Here is a 26,056-nt window from a genome sequence, read left to right as displayed (position 1 = left end):
CTTTTGGAGCGTCTCGGGGGTCCGTTGACACGCCGGCGGCGGTGCTCGGAGACACTGAAAACGCAATTACCCTGCACATATGAACAACAGCCGCAGTAGTTTTATAGTTGACGGACACCCAGAATAACTTTGTTGTTCCATGTACTCCCACTCGTAACGTTTATAGCGTATTGATCTCTGTGTGTATAGTTTCATCGCTATTATATTGTTTTCACCATTTCTGCATATCCATGTAAATAGGAATCATTTTACAAACGTTGCCGTGGAAACGCTAAACCCTTCTGAAACCAAAAACCCAAAAAGCGTTTTCACTTCTGGCCCGTCCGATTCTCTGCTTCCCGTCTCTTTGTAGCGACTTTGTGTCTCTGTGTGCTGTCGAGTCTTTCTAAAGTTCAGTTTTTCACTCTGGTCTTTTCAGCAGCGTCCGTCTCTTTGGACTCACTAGTTTGACCTTGGAACAGCGAACGTTTACACTTTAAACAGGTGCCAGCGACCCTTGACTCGCCGGGCCTCGCCGTTTGTGTCCAATCAGCAACTTCAGTGATCTATTCACCCATCAGAGGGTCATTCAGTGCAACGTTAAACCCCGGAGAAATGCATTTAGGATCGAGGAAAAATCCATAGCCACGATGACGCAGGTTTGAATATTTCATTCAGTTTCCAATTAAAGTCTGGAAGGATAAGTGTGACGTTATGTGTTGGGGGGAAAAAAAAAGAAGAAATGTGCTTGATTTTCAAGCCACGCGGATGGGGGAGGGGGGGGGGGGATTAAACGACATGTTTCAGGGCAACATGAATAAATAATCCACTGACAATAATTGATGGGGTACACCTCTCGAGTGGGAGTTTATTTGGTGGGAAACATGATTCTCGTACACGTCTAACTTGGTGCAATATGACAGACAGCACTGCCGACAAGTTAATAATATATCCATGTTTACAAGCAAAAAATAAACAATGTTAAAAAGATAAATATTAGTTTCAGTGTAGAGCGCGGGACGCAGTTCCCTCGACTAGCAGCAGGAGAGGAGAACCTTGTATTGCATCAGTCTCACATAAATACGCTGAACACTTGTTCTCGGCAGACACGGACTGGGTTTGACTGCGGATCCGGCGTCTCGGCTGCGTCTGGGCTGCGCCGCGATCCCGGCCCGTCGAAAGCATCCGCACACGGGGGGGGAAAGTGCAATTTCAAAAATAAACGGCAGAATGCTAAAAACGTACATTAACGACGTGGACACACAGATGCGTGGCAGGACAGCGGTGTGTGTGTGTGTGTGTGTGTGTGTGTGTGTGTGTGCGGGAAACCGATTGTGAACGGAGAGACACCGAGGACGAGACGACGGGGAATGAAGGAGGCGTGTGGCCGCACTGACGCGTTGTTACTGGAGTTCTTTACAACACACGGACTGCCCTTACACACGGAGGAGGAGGAGGCGGCGGCGGCGGCGTGCCGGGTTACATGGCTACCGAGGCGTCCGACTCTTTGGGCCGGTTGTGCACGACGTGCTCCAGCTGCCCGGAGTCGGAGACGTCGTAGCTCGTCTTGTACTTGGCCAGGATCTTCATCAGAGGACGGAGCTTCAGCCACCACTGCTCCTTGGGGATCCTGTGACTGGAGACGCATGAGAAACACTCAGAAAACCCTTCAGTCTGTGCCAACATGTTCCGTTTAATCACAAATGTTCCACCGCAGCCAGACATCGAACGGCTGAGAAGGAGAAAAACGATCAGACGGCATCTGGATCTCGGGGAAATAGAAGATCTGATTAAGATCTGGTTGGCAACTAATATTATGATAAGAGAGTTTTAAATGATAAAATAAAAAAATGTTCTGCATGATCTGAACAATTTGTGAAGTTATTTGATGACTCTTAACTCGCTCATTAGTGTGAATGTGTGCTGGACTGTTGTCATGTTCAGGATGTAATCTGAGCATTTTCTTCATTGATATACGTGGAAAACACTTAAATATGTCTGAATCAAAGAAAAAACAAAAACATTTCTCTTTGTTTCGTAGCTTTTCTACCTTCTATACCAGGTTTGTACTGTGAACAGTCTGAAACTGAAACCTCACGTATAGATTTTGTGGTGAGAAAATAAAACATGGCCAAACTTTTCTACATTACCACCGTTCACACGGTACAGATCAAATTTGTGTATTTTACTTTAACTGTGCGTCATAACTTTTTAAACCTTAAACGGAAAATAATAACTGGAGTAAATTAAAGCCTTCTTCCGAGACGCTCATGTGCTGCTACTGCACGCTGTGTTCATCACTATCGCATTACGTACTATGATATTCTTTAATGTTTCTAATTTGAAATGTTAGTTTCTTCACATCGCTGCCTCGTTGCTACCAAACTGGCCTCAGAGCCGAGCTTGTCACCGTGAGTTTGTACAAATAAGCATCATGCTCGAGAAGTTGTTTTTTTTCTCCAACGTTTCACAGTATTTTATTTTTATTAAAATAAGCTATATGTTGAGATTGTAGTCATTTTCTGAAGTAAACATTTGGTTTTGTCAACATATAGACATTTTTCATCACATATACTCATGGCCACAACAAAGAAAAACTTTAACGGATAAATTTACAGGTTATTATGGCACTACGTTACCAATACGGCTCACTTAAGATGATGATGGATCGTATGTGGCCCCTGAACTAAAACGTGTTTGACACGTCTGTTTTATAGGAACTCAACCAGTTTTCCATTCGTCTCGTATCGACATGCTGTAGAAATTAAAAATGACATTCAGAATCAGGCTGCATTGTTGCTAAAAGTCTGTGAGATTCGATTCGAGTGTTTAGGAAACGTACATAAAGTCGGTCTCGTCCTTGAGACTCACGACGGGCTGGAAGATGAGCGCCCGGCGGCGCATGCCCAGCAGGCAGCAGGTGTCCTCCGAGTTAGCGAACACTCGGCCTGATGGGGAAACGACGCGGCAGTCAGAGGAGGAAACACCTCCAGACACACACAGATGACAAACGGAGGGTGTGTGTGTGTGTATTTGAGAGAGGATGATGATGATGATGATGGGTGAGGATGTCGCGGAGGGGGTGAGGACGATACACACACTGCTACGAAGCAACTCAAAGCTACACGAAGCGCTGCGGACGCACAGGCGCATGTGGTGAACTCCTCATGCACAATGGACGGCAGGCCCACATGAGCCTGTGTGTGTCGAGGACATGAAACGGCAGTGACGGAGACACACGGGGAAATGGAGCTAAATCATAGGGATGGAGATGGTCATGGAGCCAGCATGGAAGGAATAAAAAGGATTACCTTCGTCTTAAGTCATCCAAGTGTAAGAGAAATAAGACATAAAACACAAAAGAGGAGTTTTCACTTTCATTGAAACAAACACTGCACGTGTCTGAAGGCTACAAACTTGTATTACTATCACCCCAAGTGTGAAGTAAAAACCCTCTTTTAACGGTTACGCTGATGGCTAAGAGTGATCAATGATTCATTTCCTCTGAGGGGGAGGCGACTCCAGCACCAAAATGTCGGCCGCAGTGACTCCATGACAGATCTGCTTCACGACCACCACGCCTCTGTAGGGAGGGAACACCCACTACCACACGGCAGCCCGCTAACGGGCACGCGGGAGGGGGGGGTGGGGGGGGGGTGACATGAACCTCACCTTGTCTGAACGTCTCTACCAGCTTCTTGGAGATCCACTGCATGGCCTTGGCCGAGATCTTGGTCCCGAAGTTACGATCGAAAGGAGACGGCGCTCCTCCCTATTCAAAAAGGAACCATCTTCACAGTTTCATCTCACGACACACGAACCCGAAATCCACCACAGGAGGCGGGAACGTGCATATTTATGATATTGAGTGTGTTAAATCGTCCTGCGGGCGGAGGAGGGGCCTGGGATTACCTGCTGCATGTGACCCAGCACGTTCTTCCTGCAGTCAAACACTCCCTTCCCTTCCTCGGTGTACAGCTGGTAGATGAAGTCTGTGGTGTAGTTCTCGTTGGAGTTCTCGTTCCTACACACAGACGCAGAGTTTACGGCACAAACGCCGACGGCCGGAGACACGACCTCCGCGTGCAGCTGGAGAGAGACGTTACCTGAGGACCAGTCCTCTCTGAATGCTGGTCTTCATTTTCTCTGTCAGATGTTCAACGTTGGCCTGTTAGAAGAAGAAAATACATGTGTCAGGTGTTGACCACCAGGTGGCACTGTTTTGTTTTGTTAAAGGTGGAAGAAAATATGAGCATAAATTCTGTCACTTCTCTGGTCAGAGAAAAACTATTCTGTTTCTTTAAGTTCATTAAAAAGCTTCAATGACATATTTCCCTACTTTATTTCTCATTATATTACGATACAACATGTAAAGTAAAAATAAAGAGACAATTCGAGAAGTAAATGTGTATTTTCTCCAAAGATCTCCAGATGACTCACGTTGAATTGTTGTCATGTAAACACGGCCGTGCAGTGAGGATTAAGTTTTGGGTAAGAGGTCAGGACATGGATTACATGACCGGGTGGACACATAAGTAAAGCTGCGCAGATGAATATCTGTGTGTTTGAGTTTGAAACACAGGCTGCATATTCTTGCCTATATGCTGGTTATATTATTATTTTCATTATTCCTGCCATTTTATTTAATTATTCTGTTCTTATGTGTTTATTATTCTTGTTATCAGAGATGATGTCCTACTGTTCTTGCTGTTTGGCACTGGGTTTATTTTTAGTATCAACCTTCCAGGACCATAATACAAAATTAGGCAGAAAAAAACCCCAAAAGGAATGTATAAAAAAATATAAAATGTAATACATAAATGTATAATTGTGGAGTTCAATCTGTCTCTTCGGGTCCAAAATAAAAGACGTCACAGGACCGAAAATGTGATGCTGCGTTTGTGCTACCTGCAGATCTCTGATGTCAAAAGACTCCTCGTAGATGTAGGCGGCGTCGGCCCCTGCGGCCAGACCCCCCACCGTGGCCAGGTAGCCACAGTAGCCCCCCATGGTCTCGATGATGAAGACGCGCCTCTTGGTCCCGCTGGCCGACTGCTTGATGCGGTCGCATGTCTGACGGGAGCGAAAGGCTGACAGAGTCAGGGTCACCGCGGCGGGTCGAACACCAGCTGAATGATTCAACTGTGTTCGTGTCCCACATACTGAGCTCGCGTTAAAAAAAAAAAACATTAAAGTGCCGAGCCAGCAAAAACTGCGCGCGGTCACATACTGTTAACACGAGACATTACAACTGGAGAAACGACGACATGCCACTTTAGTGGAGTGCAAAACAGGCAAGTCAGATTCAGTCTAAATGCTGTTTTTTCACCAGACAGACTGGAGTTCTGCAAAGGATGACGGAGCACATCGAATGGCGAAACTATTAAGAAATCCAATGTGAACATTTTGGACGTGGTTTTTTTTGTTGTTTTTTTTAACATATATAGTTTCGTACCGATCTTGTGTTTCATCCCTCCGTGTTTTACAGACAGAGAGGATCATTTGATGTGGTTTTAATCAGCGACTTAATGAACCAGAAATAGTGGCTCAGTCACTTTGACTTAACTTAAGTGTATCAGGTTTGTTTTTAACACAATAACTAATCTGTTTTTAGCAACATTCAAATCGATTCCTGGACACTTAACTAAAATGAAACTAAATGATGGTTATCCCTACACCCTTCAAATCTTGTTTTATTTCACATTATCATGAACAAGTTTCTGCAAAAATGGAACTCGTAGTAATTCCTACTATTATTGCTAACTTATTGGTAAAGTTTAGAGTTTGAGTGGCCTGAGGTCAAATTCCAGCTGAGTCCAGGTAATACGGTAATCCTTAGTGAAAAGAGATCCCCAAACACTTAAAAAAAAACAACTAAAAAAGTCTTAGTTTGAAATTTAAATGGGATATTTACACCAATGAATTTGGGAGATTTATTGTTTTACACAACAAAGACAAAAGAAACTACTTCTAGCTGTACTACTGGCAGCCAGTAAGAAGTGCATTACGAGGAAGTGGTTTAAAAATAGAACCAGCCACCATAAATGAGTGGATTGACATTGTGGCTGAGATTTATGTTATGTGGGGAAAAATATAAACTTTTCCCTCAAAGTAGAAAAAGAAAACATTTACAGGAATTGTACCAAATGGATCGGGGATGTAAAACCAATTATATTTGACTTCATGTGGCGGTATTGGTGCTCCGTGTGAGGTCACCTTCTCGTCTATGATTGCGCCAAAGCGGCATTACAAAACAGGACATTGTTTTTTTGTTTTTTTTAAAAACTCTTCACATATATCGATTAACACTGAACATCATGTGTCATTTTCATCCTTTCAGTACAAGCATCCTAAACACAAACAGATGGCGGCGGTTCGACTGCCTTACCTCCACGATGGCATTGAGGGCCGTGTCTGCCCCGATACTTAGATCTGTGCCCGGTACATTGTTACTTATGGTGGCAGGCAGCATACACATCGGGATGCAAAACTCCTCAAAGGTAGCGCGAGCGTCATACAGCTGCAGCAGACACTCTAACGCCTGAAGCGGCAGTATGGAGAGAAGGCGTTAGAGCCACAGTGAAAAGGGGGAGGGGCTGCCGCCGAGAGAGAGAGAGAGGGAGACGCGGCGTGACTCTCTCTCTCGGCGGGCATGAGCGTATCCTGCCATTCCGGCTCTTTCCGTGTGATAGCGGCTGTGGCTTCCCTTTGGCAGAGAGGATGGGTGGATGGGAGTATGAGTGGAGGAGGAGGAGGAGGAGGAGGAGAAGAAAGCAAAGAGGCACGTGGAGCAGAGAAGAAGAACTGAAGGAAAGGCTCTGCGAGCTCAGTGCAGTGACACGGCAGCCATGTCTGCTGTGGCAGGTGGGACAAGCACCTCTGACTGAGATCAGGAGGAGGTGAAGAAGATGATGATGATGGACAGGCTCTGTTTGTCGCCTCCTGCAGGCCGTCAGTGTATCATTAAGTACACCACAAAGCAACACCCGCATGCTGTAAACCACTCTGGATGAAATGTGTGTGTGTGTGTGTGTGTGTGTGTGTGGGGGGGGGGTGCACAAACACACGAAGTCGGGAGAAGGGGAGGGCAGGCAGAGCAAACATGGCGGCAGACGACACTTGTGCACCTCACAGCATGCCTCCATGTTGTCACTGGATTACTTACCTGGCGGGGAACGGACCGGCGCTACTTTACCAGTCAGGTCTGGCAGTGCAGGTGTGACTCAGGCTGTCTGGACTGATTTTCTAAGGTTTGAATGAAGCTCGGTGCCAGACGGGGTTGACGGTATGTCGCCGTCGCAAATAGAATTTCTCCCAAATTATCCCCAGTCAGACTGGTGAAAAGACTGAGGCCCCCGTTCACACGACAACGTTTCAAGTGAAAATGCATCGTTTTTGCTTTAGAAAGGATTTGAGTTTTGAAAACAAAGTCTGTTTAAACGGAAACGGCAGAAACGCTGAAACCTAAGTAGTTAGCGACTACTGAGCATGCGCAGCGGCAGCGTTTCAGAAAAGTTGCTATGTTGACTATGTTTGGTGGTTATATAAATAAAGTTGAATTGAACTGAATTTTCTGCCGTTTCCACGGAGACGGAGCATTTACAGAAAGCTCCACCTTGAGAGCCACTTTCCAAATTTTCAGTGGCTCCGACTACCGTCGTGTAAACGGAATGTTCTTTCCGTTTTCACTTGAAACCGTTGTCGCGTAAACGGGGTCCGAGTGTGCGGCTCCTTCTTCCCTCTGGTGTGGATTGGCCGACCTGCTCGCACGGCGGGTCGGCGTTTGTGTGTTCGTGCGGCGTCCCGTCTATTCTCGCCAGCAGGCCCCATCACTTACAGTAGTGATGGCGTTCAGAGCCGTGTCGGCGCCAATGCTGAGGTCTGAGCCCGGCACATTGTTGGAGACAGTGGCTGGGACCATGACCATGGGCACACAGAACTCGTCATATTTCCCGCGAGCCGTTAACAATTCCAGCAGTGACAGGAAGGCCTGCAGGGCAGAGCCAAGGGCTTTAGAGTCTGTGGGGGGGGGGTTCGGACAGGTCCATCTCTAAAGTCTGTCTATTCAAAGGTGGATTGGTGCTACTTGCCAACAAGAGAAGGTGAAAGACATAAAGTGAAAGGGTGCCAAGGGGAGGAGCCAGGTCTATCACAACGGACAGCAGCGAAACAGACAGGTACCACTCCACACACGTCGCACACATCCGGAGGAAAACTCATTTTCTTGCATACGTCACAGGTAAAAAAACCAAAAACGAAGCTGGTGAGCGTCTAAGTGGGAGTGCGTGAAATGGCTGGAAAGAAGAAGATGTTCCTGGTTTCCAAATCGAATCGTACTAATGGTTTGATTTTATTTACCGGTGGCCACTTTTTATTTAAAAGGTCCAATATTTGACATTTCTATGCCTTTTGTCGTAAAGTTTGAAAGTATTTCTGTGTAAAACGAGTAAAAAAAAAATTAAATAATAATAATAATTATTTCAGTGTCTGAGTTATATTGGTGTCAATACACTGTTTTTTTAAAATCTGATGTGCCGATCCTTTCACAATTCATTCAGTCAACAATATTATTCAAAGCGTCTCTCGGACAGAGCTCTGACAATGAGAAGAGGAGAATAATACAAACGATGCATTGTCTTTTCACGAATCCTGACTCATCATGTTTCTCACGTTTAAAGGTCTTTAAATGAGTTGAACTTTAATCTTGTATTTTCGACTGAGCGACTCGGCCTCATACTGGGATCGGTGCATCTCTACTGGGAAAGCTTTAAGTTGTCCTTATTACTTCCATTTTTAATTTGTCTGGACCTCTAATTTATGAACACATTAATAATTGACATTAACATGCTAAAGCTACACGTTTCCCTTTCCACGGTTTATCTGGTAGCCTGACTTTATTAATCCCAGAGGGAAATGCTTTCACCTTCCTGAGTGTTTTGAGAATCTAAGTGAGTCTTTACGGCCTGTAGACTTTAAAACAAAGAATAAATGAGAATATAGGACCTTTTAAATAATTCAAAGCCATCTATTTTAAAGAGGCTGTACTAAATCCCCTCAATGCTTCCAATTGTTGCTCTACTGTTTCAGTTTTAGTCTTTAAAGCATGAGTATGAATACAACCATGGATGAAACCATACAGTTGGTGTGCTGATATGTAACGGGATAAGGCTAATGGAAAAAGATCAACACTGCATATTGTCACATTTACGTGAATAATACGGGCGTACAGAGTTATTTCGTAGCTGTGTGAGTATTTATCAACGTCTACAAGTTAAGAAGAAGTCATTAGCAAAAGTGTGACATGCTCAGAGAGGAGCGAGGAGAGATGGAAACGTACCTCGAATCCACCGATCACAAGCAGTGCATTTATATTGTGCTTTCGCATCTGCTCGGCAATTTTGTCAACGTGCTTCGCAGGAAGCGTTCTGGGGGAGGGAAAATACAAACGAGGGTGAGATTACATCCAACTTGGAACTGTTTTTGGGGGCTGCCAATATAGAAATCTATACTTCACCCGCTCGTATTTTGTATTATTACTGCAATTTTAGGGTTCGTATGTTTAATGTCCAAATGAATAAATCATTCTAGAATCACGTAGGTGAGGTTGTGCTGGGAAAAAAGATACCAAACATTCAAGTGGTAACGGCTTTAAATAGTAAAACATGAAAAGTGTGACGATACGACTGTATGCAAGTTATTTTTAGAATTGTGTGCATTGGTTTGTGAAATCAACTAATTGAATACGTTTTCCAAGTTGTGAAACTTAGAAAAGAAGCATGCTCTTGTCTCTAAACATATATTATTATATTTGGTCCAGTATGTCAAAATGAATAAATAATACGTGAGGTTGTGCTGACAATAAAGACACCAAACATTCAAGTCCAACAGCATTAAATAGTGAAACATGAAGGTAAAAAAGAAAGACCTTCAGAGCCCGAAGGGTTAATGTAACATTATAGAATATAATGATCCTTTATTTACCTTTTGGTCCCCAACAGGGAGCCACCTTGTCCCGTCCAGCCGCCAACATCTGCCCATTTAATCTCCTTAATCTGAAAAGAAGACAACCGCTTTTTAATTAAAGAAAATCACCACATTTCATGATCTCTGTTGGACTGGAGCGGAAGTCGAGGGTCTCAACAAAACACTTAATTTGCATGTGCTCGCCTCCGACTCGCTGGTGATTCAACATTTCCCTGCCACATCCTCCTGAGGCTTCGCTGCAGACGCTGGGCAAAGCGGAGTTAATCTGCCCGACAGTCTTTTTTATATAAAGTGGACTCGCTCCTCCGGTGAGAACACAGCGAGGTGTGCAGCCCCCTCGAGCTCTGAGTTACAGAAATCCATTACTCCCTCCGCTCTAATCTTCTCGGGGTCAGTTGGCACAGTCTGATTTCAGGCCGACCGGATCTCACACGGAGGTGTTTCACTAACCGCCGATACCCGAGACATTCTGATGAAGATAAATGGACCGATGGCTCCTTTTGAGCACCGAGCAGTGATCCAAAACCTGGACCGAGGTGGATTCCATTTTTTCTAACTGGGAAAAGGTCAGACGAGGACAAAGGCAAAGGCGTGAAACCAGTTCCACCGGTCATGAAAAGGAGAAAAGGGAAAGTCTCTGATTACAGGTCACAACAGGCTCGGTTAAAGATCGCACTGGTGGAGCTGCTTTCATTCTGCATTCGAAACTTTTGTGTTTTACTCCTTGATACGATGAGAAGGAGCTCTCAGAGAAATCTCCTTCAATACTTCAGCGTTTGGGAGCATGTTCTGCTGCCATCTGCTGGATCGTGTTATTAATGCATCGAGTTCAGATGAGACGCGATTGTGAAGGTTTGTTTTAATTTCCCACATGGAGAGTGAGTGAAGAGGGTATACTGAGTATATATATATATAACAGTGGCATGTATGAACAAAGGAATTAAAAGAGAACAAGAGTAAAGACACATACAGGATATCAACAATAGAATAAAACAACATTTAATTAAATCTATTGAAATAGAATAAATCAAAATAAAATAAAATGTCACCATATTACTGAGTATTAAAAGCCAGTGTGAATAAATAGGTTTCCTCTGCTGCAGTTTGCCAATTAAGCTCACCTGTCCTTTGTAGAAGCCCTCGAACCCGTCGCTGACCGCGAACATCTTGTGGCCCTCGGAGATGCCCACCCTGACGGCTGACCGGACGGCGGCGTTCATGCCCGCCGCAGGCGCTCCCACGTTCAACACGGCCACGTTGAAGTTGCTCTGATGGAAGATAAATCACACAGAGCTGCTTAATCAATTCCACAACGTGGAGCAATTTCTTTTTGCTGGCGGGCTCTCGGCGACATGCCGGGGGTTATAGAGGTCATTACTAAAGGTGTGTGTGTGTGTGTGTGTATGAGGGGGGGTGTAACCTGAGGCGAGCGAGGTGCCTGCTGTGCAGCCTCTCCTGGCCGGGTTGAACAGGTCATCACTCAGTGGAGGGGAGGTTGGAGGAGTAGGTTGGTAGGTGTCATGTGATATCAGCGTTTGGCAGATCAACCCTGAAGCACCTGGGCTCCAGATGATCGCAGGTAAATAAGGTGAAACCACTGCGGCCTTATTGGTCGCTGCTGCTTAGTAATCATGATTGCCACTGTGATGCACCTGTTTATTTCGAACCACAGGTCCGGCGGGGATCTATAATCAGTGTGTGATCTGTGTTGGCATCACGACCGCCGAACGGTCCGGAGTTCAGGGTGACTAAACAAAGACGACGGCAGCGTCGCCGTCAAGGAGATAACTTACGACCGGCAGCTCGGACTCGGGTTTGCGGTGAGCCAGCAGCTTGTACGTCTTCAGGTTGTTTTCAAAGCTCCTGCAATCAAACAGTGGAGGGGGTCACTTCGGCATCGACACACTGGAGACCAAAAGGGAAGCGTTAACAAAACTGGAGAAGGTGCAACTTCTGATATACGGGAAAATAAAGTGCTTTTGTTTTTGGTTTTTTTTTTTTGATAAAAGATCAAGGATCTGCCAACTGAAGCTTTTTTCTCACGTGAGCTAAGAAGCTTTTTGACAGTATTCCTCCAGAGACAGAAAAAAAAAGCCACTTAGACGAGGAATAAAAACTAATAAGTCACAGTACGAACAGCAAAACGAGCAGTGATGAATATTTGACTCAAGGAAAATTACTTTTACATTGATGCAATCAAACACAATTATATGTAAAATTACTGCAGTTGAATTAAGTACTCATGTCAAAGTACTTTTATCAACTTCTAACTGCTTTGATTTGCATCATCCATAACAGACTTTAGATCCGGTTTACCTGCAAACAAACTGAATCAGTGAAAATTATACTTTGAGTGAATAGTTTGGAAACAAAAGGAGGATTTCCTAAGAACAAAATCAGATGGAAAGGTTTGAATATTAGATCTAAATGTTTGCAGAAAAGTAGATTAGATGGTGTGGATTGTACTTCGATTTATGTGAAATTAGATATTGGGAAGTAAACGAAAATCTTAAGTAAAGAGAAGTAATTGATTCCAAATACTGAAATATCTGTGACATGTGAAATCCACACTGACCACCTGCAGTGGATCAGCGTCTTGTTTTGTTGCGTTTTCTTTTTATATAGTCCTCGTCATCCTTTCTAATTCAACCACCGACTTGAACGGTTTATTTTTCCTTTATTCTTCAACACATAAAACTACAAAGTAACAAAATAACCGCAGTACAACAAAATACTGTTCATTTCAAACAACCAAGAAAAGGAAGAGGCTGAAGCTCGGAGCTTATTTATACTTCATTAACCCCACTGTTCCTAAAAGGAGCACAGGGTTTCTATAAAAATACACCATTTTGAACGATCTTGGGCTTATTGGTGCTTATCCTTTAATTTCTATGACAAGATCCCAATACTTTAGATCCAGACTAACTCGGGGAATATTTCTTTTAATGTTTTGTTTGATAGTATTTACTTGATGTAGTTGTTGAAGGACCGCTATCCACTACTTGAAATGAGGTCAGACACATAAGATTGTCGGGTTTTGGAGCTAAAAACCTTCAGGATTTGCTAAATTTTCCCAAAGTCTTTCAACAATTAGTTCACTCCATCAACAGGGATTTATATTCCTACATCAAATAGAGCTTAACTCTTGAAACAGCAAACTAAAAAAAGATGAACGATGCTACTGAAGCACAAAAGTGACTTTGAAACCTGCTGAACGTGGTGGCAGGTGGTGGTACAGGTGAACAAAACATCTCATTCCTTCATATTTACTACTGTGGAATCTTTAAAACAAGAGTGAAGAGTCAGATTTTATTAATGTGAGTACTGCCTGTAACCGAGAGGGTGTAAACTGAAGTAGCACAGTGATCTACTTCCCTACGAAACTGAGCTCGTACCTGCCACGGAGCTTCACCGCTTCCTCAAAGCATTTCTGGTCCATGGCCTTCTGCACCTCTTGAGTCTAACGACAACAAGTTACAAATTACTCATGCTGTATTTACAGAGAAACGTCATAAAGCTGTGTCATTCACGAAGGTACTGCGGCGAGTGAACGGGTTTTATTGTGAGAACAATCTGTCAGCTGTGGCGGGATGGAGTGAAGACGGAGTCGTGATATCACCGGCTGCCTTGGAAATATTCGAGATCTTCCCACAGGCAAGGACAGAGCTCCTTTGTACTTTGTTTCCATGGCGATGGGACTCCTCTTACATCATGGTATTGGCAGCCTTCACCGACGCTTCAGATGATCATTAACCAGTCTGGACTGCCTCTCAAACAATACAACTCTCTCGTGGACATTAGTGCCTCTCCAAGGCCAATTGCCTGTGTGCTGTTTGTCATCATTAGCTGGGTTCAATCTGCATTTTACACATTCGTGTGTGTGTGTGTGTGTGTGTGTGTGTGTGTGTGTGTGTGTGTGTGTGTGTGTGTGTGTGTGTGTGTGTGTGTGTGTGTGTGTGTGTGTGTGTGTGTGTGTGTGTGTGTGTGTGTGTGTGTGTGTGTACGCGCAGTGGTCCTGGATGGTTTCCAGCACGAGTTGCAGCACTCACCATCTGCACACACTCCATCAGAGGGAGGCGCACCGACTGGTTGCCGCTCAGGGAGACGACGCAGGCCGGAGTGTTGGCTGTGGTCTCCAGCAGGGCGAGGACGGCCTCCACGCCCATACGGCTGGCCTGTACACACACACACACACTTCCATGACTTTTTCAAAACCAGAAAAAGATGCTGATTGCCACGACATCCGCGATTCTTAAATGTTTCTTCAAAGAAGTGTGAGAGGATGAACCATAATGAAACTCTCCCAGTGCACAAACACACACTCTGTCTCAAGGTCGACAAGTAATATGAAGTATTTCTCCTCTGGCGCTGGATGGATGAAATTGGTGGTTTGGTGGGACTGGACCGGAGCCTCTCGAGGGCCGGTTTTGGTCCGCGGGCCTTATGTTTGACACCCCTGCCCCAGTATATAGTTTGAAATTTGAGTCTTGTGGTTTTTGCATTAAAATCCCAATTTAAAGAATTTCTCTCTGCGATTAATAAATCATTTAAATTCGATTTACTCACAATAAGTGACGTCCTAAAACGGAGTTTTAACCTCCACTTCTGCTGCAGCCGTTCACTTTTTCCACACTTTAATCACAATTATTAATGAATTACACCAAAATTTTAAGTCGCAATAAAATCCATGAGATCCAGTTTATCGCTGTGGCCGTGTTCCAAGCTGCAAGTCCTCTGGCCTGATGGTCAAAAGGTTTCACTGAAAATATAAACTTTCAGGCTTCTCCCCTGTATGTTTTTATATATTAAATCTATAAATTAAGATTATTTCAAGGCTTTTTAATGATCTAAAATGGCATTAGAAAAGAGCTCCTGTTTAGTTAGTTATCACTTTATTCTTCCGTTCCTCAAAGCTTTCTGGATTCACGTCTTATATTTCATTACTCCCTCCTGATATTTTAGTTTCCCCCGGTTGTGTTTAACGTCTTTGTTTCTCAGAGTGCCGCAGTGACGCGCTGTTCCACGTGCTAAGCGGCAAATCTGTTAATGTGCTTAACCTAAAAACTGAGGCTCCTCAGACGCCACAGGATTACAGAGGCAACGTTCTGGGCAGCCGGGCCGCGTCTCTTGAAAATAACAAAGAGGAAACGGCGGCTTAAATGTGTGAACATATCAAAGTTAGGCATGAATTTGGTTCAGGAAAACTAGAGTCCTCCGCCGGCGCGGTTTAGCTGAGAGTTTAAGTGCTGCAGCTTTACAATGTTATGTGCGTCCCGACGGTGCTCTTCAGCCTCACGACTCGCACGGCGTCTTATCATGTCAGATAAGAGTTTTATTGTCATCGTGCTGACGCGTGAGTAATAAAATGTGCTCCGTCTGAGAGCGAGACCGGACAATATGATTAATACTATAAACAGTACAACCGTGTTGATCTGATCCAAGCCACCGTGTGGACGCAAAGACAGAAACGTGAATCTTTAAAAGTCGAATCTAACAAATGAAAATGATTCACGATGAAATGAGCACGACTTTGTTTGGTAAACACACCCAGTGTTGTGTGTGTGTGTGTGTGTGTGTGTGTGTGTGTGTGTGTGTGTGTGTGTGTGTGTGTGTGTGTGTGTGTGTGTGTGTGTGTGTGTGTGTGTGTGTGTGTGTGTGTGTGGCTGACATTTTGTGAAGCGACAGCGCCGTCACGTTAATCAGCAGAGTCTCTTAGTTTAGTGTAAACTGGAACAATTGTCCTCAAAAGTTTTGCAAAGTTTGCAACCCAATCGGGCGTCTGAACAAGATGCCTGTTAATAATCATTGAATACTAGTATCACCTCAGATTGAACCATTCTGTTGTTTATCTAAATAAACGTGGCACAAAATGTGTTTTTTTTTTTCTTTTAAGTATACATGCCGTGTTGTTAATTTTCCCTTTTCCCTGATTTCCATATGAAAAATGAGAATTAAATACAGCATGTTGAGTTTATGAACCAACAACCCAAAATGAAACCACATTCTTTCATTTTCATGGTTTAACTCAGAAAAGATAATGGTCCTGATGTCTTTAAGATCTGTTCACATCCGTGGATGAAACGAATGACACAAAGTGGCACCAAATGTGACTATTTCCCACATGATAAGAAAGATCTGAGGGAAAGAAGGAAGCGCTTCAGATATTCGGCGTCACAGTTGGTTGGTTTCTGTGTTTCCAGAGTTCTTTTGGAAGATTAAAAGGAAACATTAACTCTCGGTCTGGTGTAGAATATCAGCCAGCAGCTTTCAGGACTTCCACATTAACACACCGATAACAGATTGTTAGATTGAGACTCAGAGCTGATAAGTGGCCCCATACTCAGGAAAATGACCAAAACAAAGGTGAACATAAAGAAGAAGTGAAGAATTTGTTTGTTTTCCTCGAAGCCATGCTGTTTGTAAAAACACCCATAATGCAACAGCAGGAGAAGTTGTTGTTTTTTATATTTCACTGTATTTGGCACCAGATAATGTCATTAAAATGGGTTTTATGTTGAAATTGTAGTCATTTTCTTTATTATTCTAATTTAACTTTTTTGTTACTTACTTATTTATACGTATTTTAACTCTGTGGACAATCACAGCAATAAAGTTGCACTTTGATGTCTGCAGTCATGTTTAAGTGCATTGAGGAAAGAAAATCGAAATCAAAATATCATAGATTTAGTTTTTTATGGCCAAATCGCCCGCCCTTACTTTGAAGTTTGAATTTAAAGGTTATCATAGCACTTTTTCACCAGTCTGGCCCACTCAAGAGGAATGTGTTAGGACTGTGGAGACTCCTGCGAGAGGGGAATTAGTCTTCACTGTAATGCTTTGGCAGGCTTTCCTAAAGACAAACTCTTCAGTTAATAAAATCGGGGAGAAACCACAGAGCTGGCTCGGTTCTGGATCTCGGCGGTGGACCTACCAGGATGCGGTCGAAAGCAGACGGGGTCCCTCCTCTCTGCACGTGTCCCAGGATTGTCACTCGAGTGTCGAAGCCCAAGCATTTCACTACAAGCTAGAAAGTTAAATCACACAGGATTTAGCAGAACTGACAGGAAAACTACTGATCTGAATCGATCTGTAAATATACAGGTTCATCCGACGCACAAGACGGCTTAACGGATACACCACACACACACACACACACGCACACACTCACACACACACAATATACAAGCTGAAGAAAAAGGGGAAACAGCAAAGCACAAGCAAGCCATTCTAAGTTTTCAGTCATGTTAGTGGGGAGACTCTCAGTAGGACCTCAGGCAGGGGCTGCTGAATGAAACAGAATACACCTCCCCCGGAAAAAAAAAAAAAGGAAACCAAACACTCTCCAAGTGAGGTTGAACAGTTAGTAGGAAGTCAGCCGATAATCCCCCGTGTAAGTGAAACTATGTGCAGCGCACTTTAACAGAAACGACATTTGTTTTTTTGGTTGTTTTTTTTAAACAAATGTCTGCATGTGAGGTTGAGTGAGCAGGAGTCACTTCAGTGTGGTGAGAAGCTGTCTTTCCAAACTAGCCAGTGTGCCTGAAAGAGCATTCCAGAAACACAGCACAGAGTCAAAAGCCACACCAGGGCAGCGGTAACAGTGGGAGAGGTCGTACAGGAGCCGTGTACTTACATCCTTTACATAGTCAGTGGTAATGACTTTGTTGTTACGATCAATCGCCCCCTCGGCTACAATTATGACATTCAGCCTTTTCATCCCTGCTCGGTTCTACGGAGAGGGGCGTGGTGGAGACACAACATGACAGAAACACTCAGACCGTGGCTGTGACGTGAGCTTTCAGAAGCACAGGGAGGGGCGGTGACGCGAGCGGCGGCGACAGCCCGGGACCCGAGTCTGTTTACACTTTATAATCAGCAGCGCGCTGCTTTTATTATCAACAATTGACGATTGCGGGATTAGAGCGTAATGTCTGGGCCGCGGCTCGGGTAGGGGGGTGGGGTGGGGTGGGGCTGGGCTGGCTTCCATCACGTCAGGCCTCCTTGCTTCTGGCTTCCCCTTTCTTCTCACATCCAGATACTTACATCCTTGACATAACTAGAGGTTATAGGCTTCCCGTGCCTGTCAATGGCTCCTTCTGCAACTATGATTATGTTGAGCCTTGTGCCCCTGGAGCGGGTCTGAATCACAGGACGGTGGCATGAAACAACACAAGGAGACATCAGGAGACCGAAACCGGACACCTCACGTAGGGCGGAGAGACCGCCGCTGTCAGGTGAAGTTTAACATCACACAGCATGAAACAACTGGAACAATTTCGCGGGCAAACGTTGAGTGTGTTACCGCAGACAGTTTCTGACACATCTTGTCCTCCCAGCCGTCCTCCGGAGGCATTTCAGGGATCAGCACCCAGTCGGCACCGCAGGCCAGAGCGCTCACCAAGGCCAGGTAGCTGAAATTTACACACACACACACACACAGACACACACACATCAGGATGATAACACTCTCTTCTCTGTCAGCCCGAGGAATCCGTATGTAGTTAACGTTAATACGTTCTTACCCGCAGTGTCTTCCCATGACCTCCAACACGAATGTCCTCTGGTGGCTGAAAGGCAAGACAACATGGCGTAGGACTTCATTTGAGTGCAGCTTTAACAGAAAATTGTAACATGACGCGTCCTCGTTTACCAGCACTTGTACTATGGAGTAAAATTACACTCTAAACAAACGTGTTTACCGTCGGAGCAGGACGCCTGGAGATATTACAGCAGCAAAATGAAATGTGTGTGCATGTCGGGTTTTGTGTGCATAATGAGATTTATTGGAACGTACTTAGATACGTATGTGTGCAAACTGATCCCATCCTGCAACTCTGGATTTTCTCTGCCCTCGGTCGAGAGTCACAGGAAATCCAGGCCCTATACGGTTCCTGTTATGTGGGAGTTCTCCAGAGGGTTATGAATGTTGTACAGCCAAGGTGGCACAGTGCAGAAGATTCATAAAAAACTAAATAAAAAGCTGGCAGCATGACAAGTACAAAGAAGAGCCTAAGAGGAGGTGAAGATGGAGACATTTACAGGTTATTACTGACACACGAACATCTAATTAAACATGCGCCACAACACAAACATCCACATGCATGCACATGGTGAAATATGCCGTTTAGTACAGCGAGGCCTCGTTGAGGCGGCAACGTTTTCAAGTGAAAATGGAAAACTTTTGTTGTGTTTTGAGTATCCCTGGAGCTCGGAACCACTGAAAATGCAACTTTTTGAAAACGGCTCCAAATGTGGAACTTTTAGAAAACGCTTTGAGTCCGTCTCCGTGGAAACGCGCCACTTTTCTAAAATGCTCGAATTCCATGGAAATGAAGGAAAACGTTACTGTTTGTAAACGGTCTGACTTTTCTGTAATGCTGCAGCTGCATTGGCGCCCCACGGCTGTTGTAAATTCTTCTTCTGCACATGCACGAGTAGGTGGACAATAACAACAATGGCGGCCTCCATAGTGTCATGCCTTCCAGTCCATATTCTCCTGGGACTTGGCAGTTTTATAGTTGAGTCACCTGGAATAACAATCCAACTGTCCACATGAATGTCTGTGTTCTTCCACTGTTACTGTTTATAGCGTGTTGTCCTCTGTTGCATGTGTGTGATTTCATAACAAAAAACAAAACACACAACAGCACCCACTAGTGTCCTGGAATACTAACTACATAGTTTTCAAAATGTTGCCTTGTAAACACGAAACATTTCCGAAACAAAAAGGCAGAAAAGCTGCGTTTTCAGTTGAAACCGTGTCGTTTAAACGGGGCATCAGTGGACGTTCCACCACCTGGATTTCATCACCCCGTCACGTTGAGGGACACTAATGTTTGACGCTCTTTACCTCTGTGCAGTTGTCATGATTGCGTCCACCACCTCGATGATTCTGTGCAGAGCGGAGTCGGTGCCGATTGTCATGTCGGTTCCACAGAAGTCGTTATCGATGGAGCCGACCATGCCCACGATGTGGAGCGCCGAGTACTTCTGGACGGACTCGGCTTCGATCGCACCTGCAAGCATCGGGAGCATCGGGGGTGGAACTGGCGCGTGCGGCTGTATGTTGCAGCAATACAGAGCGGCAATGGGAGCTGCCGATTCAGGGAAAGTGTTTGGTGTTACCTTGCTCCACCAGCTCATTCAGCAGGCCGCTCCACTCCTCCCTGAAGAGGTTCGCCCCCGTCAGGCTGCCGTCTCCCCCGATCACACACAGGTTGGTGATGCCGCGTTGCACCAGGTTGTGGGCGGCCTTCAGGCGGCCCTCGTGAGAGCGAAACTCTTTGCAGCGGGCGCTGCCGATAACGGTCCCGCCCTGGACACAACCAGTTAAAAAAAACAAAAAAACATGACCGTGTAGCTCCCTCCGGTATTATTACAACTTTGTGGGCTCAGCACGGCGTTGGGGTCTCCTGCTGAGGAACACACACACTGTGCTGGGATGTTCGGGGTCGACGTCTTAAACCACAAAACAGCCTCGTTTTGAATTTCACATGACCCGCTTGTTCTGAACAGCTGAATGTAAACCCAAACACTGTAAATTCACAACTTCCTCTTCCTGCAATTTGAAAAAAAAAGAAAAACAAACAAACAAAACACCTAAAACATACAAACAAGTGGACTCTGAACTGAATTTAGTCACTAAGTTAGTCCAGAAAAGTGATGCTAAAACAAAAAACTATCCAAATATACAGAAGTACGTCTCCTGTGTGATTCTGTAATCACATTACTAAACTCTTTGACATACAAAACCTCTTCTTTATAAAAACGAATTTTTTTTTAAAAGATTGTTTGTATAAAAAGTGACTGTAATGAGCTTGCATGTACAGAATTAAAGTCACAGTGTAAAGTTACAAGACAAACTTTCCTCCATTTGCATCCAATCCGAACGTTTAAATCACAAGAGAAAGAGTCCATGCAGCGGGACAATAAATCAGCCTGAGTAATTGTGTAAGAACGAGCATAATGGTGCTTGTGACAGTGCCTCACCACTTGTAGCATGCTGGAGACACTTTCCCATGTGGCTTCCTTAATGTTCTCCCCTCCGTCCACCATACCTTGATATCCCTGATTCAAAACAAATACAAACAGTAAACTTCTTAGTACATGTAGGCAGCGGCTCAGCAAACCAACATTCCAAACAGCATCAGGCTGGAGTGAGACAGCACCACGTCGTGGGTGATAACTTCGACCTAATATCAACTGTGACACTGAAATGTTCCTGGGGAGGGTCACATATGAAGTATCTGCTAAAGCCTCCAGTCACTTATGTAACACACACACACACACACACACACACACACACACACACACACACACACACACACACACACACACACACACACACACACACACACACACACACACACACACACACACACACACACACACACACACACACACACACACACACACACACACACACACACACACACACACACACACACACACAGATGTGGTGGGATCACAGGATGAGCACGCAGAGCTCCTCCGACATCTGCTACATGAAAACAAACATCGGAGCCTCCATACTTGGAGTCGAAGGTGCCATTGCTTGTTCGTTAACTGCATGATTCAGTAAATATTTGGAGGCGAAGGCTGTTGAGCTGATGTCGGCAGGTTCGTGAGGCTGGTGTCAAATTACCAGCCGTCAATGCTGCAAGCCTTCGAGTTTGGCGTCTGTTCACCAATGTTTGCTTGAAGATGGATAATCGCAGGAAAAAGAAAAACTAAGGGGCAGGAGAGTTTGAGCTCACCTCACGGATGAAATAAACTTTTGCGCCGACGTATAAACCCATTCGAACCACGGCACGGACAGCGGCGTTCATCCCTGGAAAAGAAAGGACAGTTTGGATTTGGATCATGATTGTGAGACAAACGGTGGTGCAGTACATCTCCGTGGTGACATGCAGGGTAAAACTATATGGCTTCAGGGAGGGAAGTTTACGCGACAACATTTCAAGTGGAAACGCATCGTTCTTGTTTCGGAAAAGTTTCACGTTTACACGACAACGATTTGAAAACTGGGGTCATTTCCACAGAAACGCTGAAATCAATGTAGTTTGTCAGTCCACGAGTAATGAAACCACACATGCAGCAGTTAAAAATATGCTATAAACATTAACAGTGCACACAGAGTACACAGAGTACACAGACGGACAACCAAGTTGGATTGTTACTACGGTGACTGTCAACTATAAATCTACCAAGTCAAGGGAGAATATGGACTCAGAGTCATGACACTCTGGGGCAAAACATTGTTATTACTGTCCACATACTGACCATGTGCAGAATAAACATTTACTACAGCCGTGGTGCGCATGCGCAGTCACAGTGTTTCAGAAAAGTTGCCTTTTCCTGTATTTCCACGGAGACAGAATCGTAGTGTTTTATAAAAGTTTCGTTTTCAGTGGCTCCAAGCACCATTGTCACGGAAACTGACACCTAAAATGCAACAACATGAAAATGTTGTGTTTTACCGACTTGTGTTTCTTTTGACTATTTAAAAAAGAAAAAAAAAAAATCATTTTCATAGAGCTGTGCGGACAGTCGCTGCAATTCACCGCCGTGTAACGGGGCCTGAGTGTGTTCAGCTCCAGCGAAGCTGAAATCCTCACCTGAAAGGCTCTCACACGGCTTCGTTCTCCCTCTGTTTACACTTTGTGTGAGTATCTCAGGAAATGACGGCTGTGACAAACTAGAAAAAACTGCTTTATGAAATAAATGTGAAGTGAGGACGGGATTTCATTGTGCATTTGCAGATTTCCAGTAAATCCGGTAATGGAAGAGTTATGTTGCAGACTTGATTGGCTTTTTCAGAAACCAAAAAAAAAGCCAATATATCACCCACTAATGGATGCAACATCCTCACTCCAAACCCGGTTCAGCTCAGGATGAGTCAACAGGCATTTGACACCATTTTACAGGAGCATCCAGAAACAAGAAAACCCGAGGGAATGTACTCCAACAACTACATTTTCGGTTCCATTTCAGTACAAAGATAATGGTGAACGAAGGAATCATCAAAAGAGAGGAGGAGAACTTGGAAAATGTTAGGTTTGCATTGAAATGACCATTTCGTTGCAATTTTGGTGTCCATTTATTCAATGGTGCTCGGAGCCACTGAAAACGCAACTTTTTGAAAAACAGATCCCAAGCTGGAACTTTTCGAAAATGCTCCGGCTCCATAGAAACGGGGGAAAGGCAACTTTTCCGAAACACCACAACTGCACATGCGCACCACAGCCCACCAACGAGCGGTCCAACATGAAAACTACATTGTTTTCAATGCGTCTGCTGTTTCACTGCAATCAGACACTTTTCAAAAATGTTGCTGTGTAAACATGAAACTTTTCTGAAACAAGACCCCAAAAATGATTCCTTCTCACTTGAAACGTTGCCAAGTAACCAGGTTTAATTTGTACATGATTAACAATTTATAAGAAACGCACACAAAAGCTTTCAGTCCTGTCGTCTCATACCTGGTCACAATATCGTACCACTCCTCCAAAAAGTGTTCCCATCAGAAAACTGACATGTTCTGCAATTGTTATTTACTTGCAACGTTTCATTTTAAAGAAAACAAGAAAAAGCTGGAATTGACAACTGGTTCAAACAAACTTTTAATGTGATCTTAGACTGAACACACTTGAAGCTAAAAGTTATTTCCTGCGGCTTTTCAGCGGGACTGACTTTTTAAAATGAGCCGTAGCAGCTAAAATTCACCGAATCCTTCCTACGGTCTGTGTGTTTATACTGTTTCTCTGTCTGTTATTTAAGCCAAGATTTTTTTTTTTTTTTTCACCCTCCTCTTATCCACACAGCACTGCCATTTTTGGTCAACAGGTTTCCCAGCCGGCTCTGCCAGCCTCTCACTCATTCCTATAGTGAACTTAGAAACCGGTGAGACTTTGCTCTGTGCCTTGAATGTCAATGTCAGGTTGGCTTTAACACCCACAGAGGGGATGAAAGATAAGGCTTCACCCACAGCAGGCTGACAGGATCTTGGCCAACTGGGAGAGATCTGAACAACGGAGGAAAAGACTGGGTTTCTCTAATGAACAGTACGGCTCTGATGCCAACCATGCAGAGCGGTTACTAGGCAACACAAAGGTTTAGGCCATCAAGACAAGAACGAAACAGCAAGGAAAGACAGAAAATTTGTTTTCTTCAACGTGAACCACAAAACGAGAGGAACAATATTATCCTGTGTTGTGCACCCCATGCCCTTGTTATCTGGTTACATAACCAGAAACAAGCAGCCTGGTTCAGCCGCACGCCAACGAGAGATGAGACTGAATCGGCACATCGGAGGGCAGGAGAGATGGTCGCACGCAGTGGTTTCTCATGGAGGGATTCAGAAGTCATCAGCCGAGCAGACGAGCTGGCCCTCGTTCTGCATGACTGACACTTTCTCCTGCAGAATGGAACGAGAGGCCGAGGCCGAGGACACACAATGCCTTCTGACACTGGCGATCAGCTCCTGTCATGCATGCTGCAGCCGCACTGGCTCGCTGTGAGGCCAGCCCGGCGTTTTCCCTCGGCGAGTTGTCATTTCAAACAGCCAAAGATAGGAGTCATTCCTCCAGGATCAGAGAGGGGCAGACATTTGCCTCCTGTAGGACTTTTTCAATGAAGCTTAAGAACACTGACATGTGGCGCTATGTGTCAGGAAACCACGGCTATCACAAAACACAGAATCTTCCATAAATACATTTTTCCATATTATAGCCTGGATGACAATGTTGTGCATTGGTTAGCAGGTTTGGTTTTATAACCTACCCATCACTAAAACAAGAGCTGCTGATGTCTGTTAATGCGGTCTTCCTTTAATCAAAATACAACTTTCACGAAGATCCACTCCTTAGTTTTTGAAATATCTCATTAACAGACGGACAAATTTTATAACCTCCTTGGCGGAGGTAACCAGCAGATGGTTTACAACCTATTTCCATTGAAACCCACCCAGATTAGCCCATTCACCATCACTGATTAACGTGAACATTACACAGAAGCCAAACATGAAACAACTACTGCATCTCTACATGTTTAACCCTAATTCGGGGTCAGTCTTAACATTTAACTTTAGATAGATTCAAACATTCTTTAACATGAGTTTAATTTGTCTCAAGATCAGATATCTGGATTAAAATGTTGTAGATTCGGTGCTGAAATTGGACAAAACGGTTCAGGATTGAGATTATAATCTGATTCCTAATGCGATAAAAAAAAATAAAAAAATAATCATTTCATTGAGTTAACAGTGAAACGCAGCGGTGTGCGGTGGCATGCGAGTGGGAGTGTTTCATGAACCTTCCTCTCAAATCTGCAGACGAGCCGGTGAGCACGTGACCAGGGTTTCCTCCGTGACGCTGCCTGGGAGCTTGTATGCGGCTCATCACGTACACAGGATGCAGGCGGTGGGCTTCGGCTGCAGCGCACAACAACCTCCAGCCTCCTCTGGGCTGCGACGCGCAGACACCAAGCCGACCGTGCAGGATGCAGCACGGCCCGTCTTGTGTCAGCAGGACGCCTTGCAGCCGGGTTCGACCTTGACATGTGTCGCGGCTGAGATGCCACCAGATCGATGGGTTAGCACGTTGTTAGCACGTGATGCTAACCGGCGGGCTCACAGTAAAAAAAACAAAAAAAAAACGTACTGTAACATGAACAACTGTCCCCGGACGTCCCTCCACATGCAACAACGTCGCCCGTTATAGCATCACACACCTCCAGACGTGTTGTTTTCTCCCGAATACACTCACACAACTGCTGCTTTTGTATCCGTGAAACTATATAGGGATAGTTATTATTTTTCTATTTTTTTTATTTTTTACCTTGAGCATCTCCTCCGCTCGTGAGCACCGCGATGGCTTTCCCCGCTCCCGACAGGTTCTCAAAGAATATCTTCTTCGTGTCCGGCTGCGCCATCTTTCCACAGCTAATATCCCACAGCAGCTCGATTAAAAAACCAAAAAGAGAGGGAGGCTCGAGGCTTTAATCAAGGTGCCGAAGTGATGAAGGGCAACTATCGTACGCCCCCTCCCTGTTCTCTCTCCACTTCTCCCCTTTCCGCACTGATCTGCATAGGGAG

The 26,056-nt window shown here is 44.6% G+C and overlaps 1 protein-coding gene across 5 annotated transcripts; it reads right to left on the bottom strand.

Annotated features, from left to right (window-relative positions):
• Positions 1-819: 819 nt before the first annotated feature.
• Positions 820-26,056, bottom strand: pfkpa (phosphofructokinase, platelet a). 5 transcript variants are annotated; one of them, XM_080489391.1, is made up of 23 exons: positions 25,800-26,038; positions 21,720-21,793; positions 20,953-21,030; positions 20,089-20,278; positions 19,814-19,979; positions 18,486-18,530; positions 18,266-18,374; positions 18,007-18,102; positions 16,895-16,987; positions 14,013-14,138; positions 13,359-13,423; positions 11,757-11,826; positions 11,085-11,231; positions 9,961-10,031; positions 9,317-9,404; positions 7,817-7,969; positions 6,368-6,520; positions 4,888-5,052; positions 4,086-4,147; positions 3,892-4,003; positions 3,652-3,751; positions 2,822-2,927; positions 820-1,615 (listed from the first exon to the last, which is right to left on the bottom strand). In XM_080489391.1, the coding sequence occupies exons 1-23, from the start codon at positions 25,891-25,893 to the stop codon at positions 1,459-1,461; spliced, it is 2,520 nt and encodes an 839-aa protein (XP_080345517.1). In that variant the 5' UTR covers positions 25,894-26,038; the 3' UTR covers positions 820-1,458. The 5 variants fall into 5 exon arrangements, with proteins under 5 accessions (XP_080345517.1, XP_080345513.1, XP_080345515.1 ...); XM_080489387.1 differs by lacking the exon at positions 7,817-7,969 and having other exon boundaries at positions 25,800-26,056; XM_080489389.1 differs by lacking the exon at positions 6,368-6,520.

This window comes from Lipophrys pholis, assembly GCF_963383615.2.
Source record: "Lipophrys pholis genome assembly, chromosome: 20".
Lineage (NCBI taxonomy): Eukaryota > Metazoa > Chordata > Actinopteri > Blenniiformes > Blenniidae > Lipophrys > Lipophrys pholis.
Note: the sequence above shows the minus strand (reverse complement) of the source record. Positions and strands in the feature narration are given on the sequence as shown.

Coding starts and splice junctions, on each gene's coding strand:
- pfkpa (XM_080489391.1), bottom strand. CDS start 25,893: ATGGCGCAGCCGGACACGAAGAAGATATTCTTTGAGAACCTGTCGGGA. Junction 18,531..19,813: donor ATCATGACAACTGCACAGAG/GTAAAGAGCGTC, acceptor CTTGCCTTTCAG/CCACCAGAGGACATTCGTGT. Junction 13,424..14,012: donor TGATGGAGTGTGTGCAGATG/GTGAGTGCTGCA, acceptor TGTTGTCGTTAG/ACTCAAGAGGTGCAGAAGGC.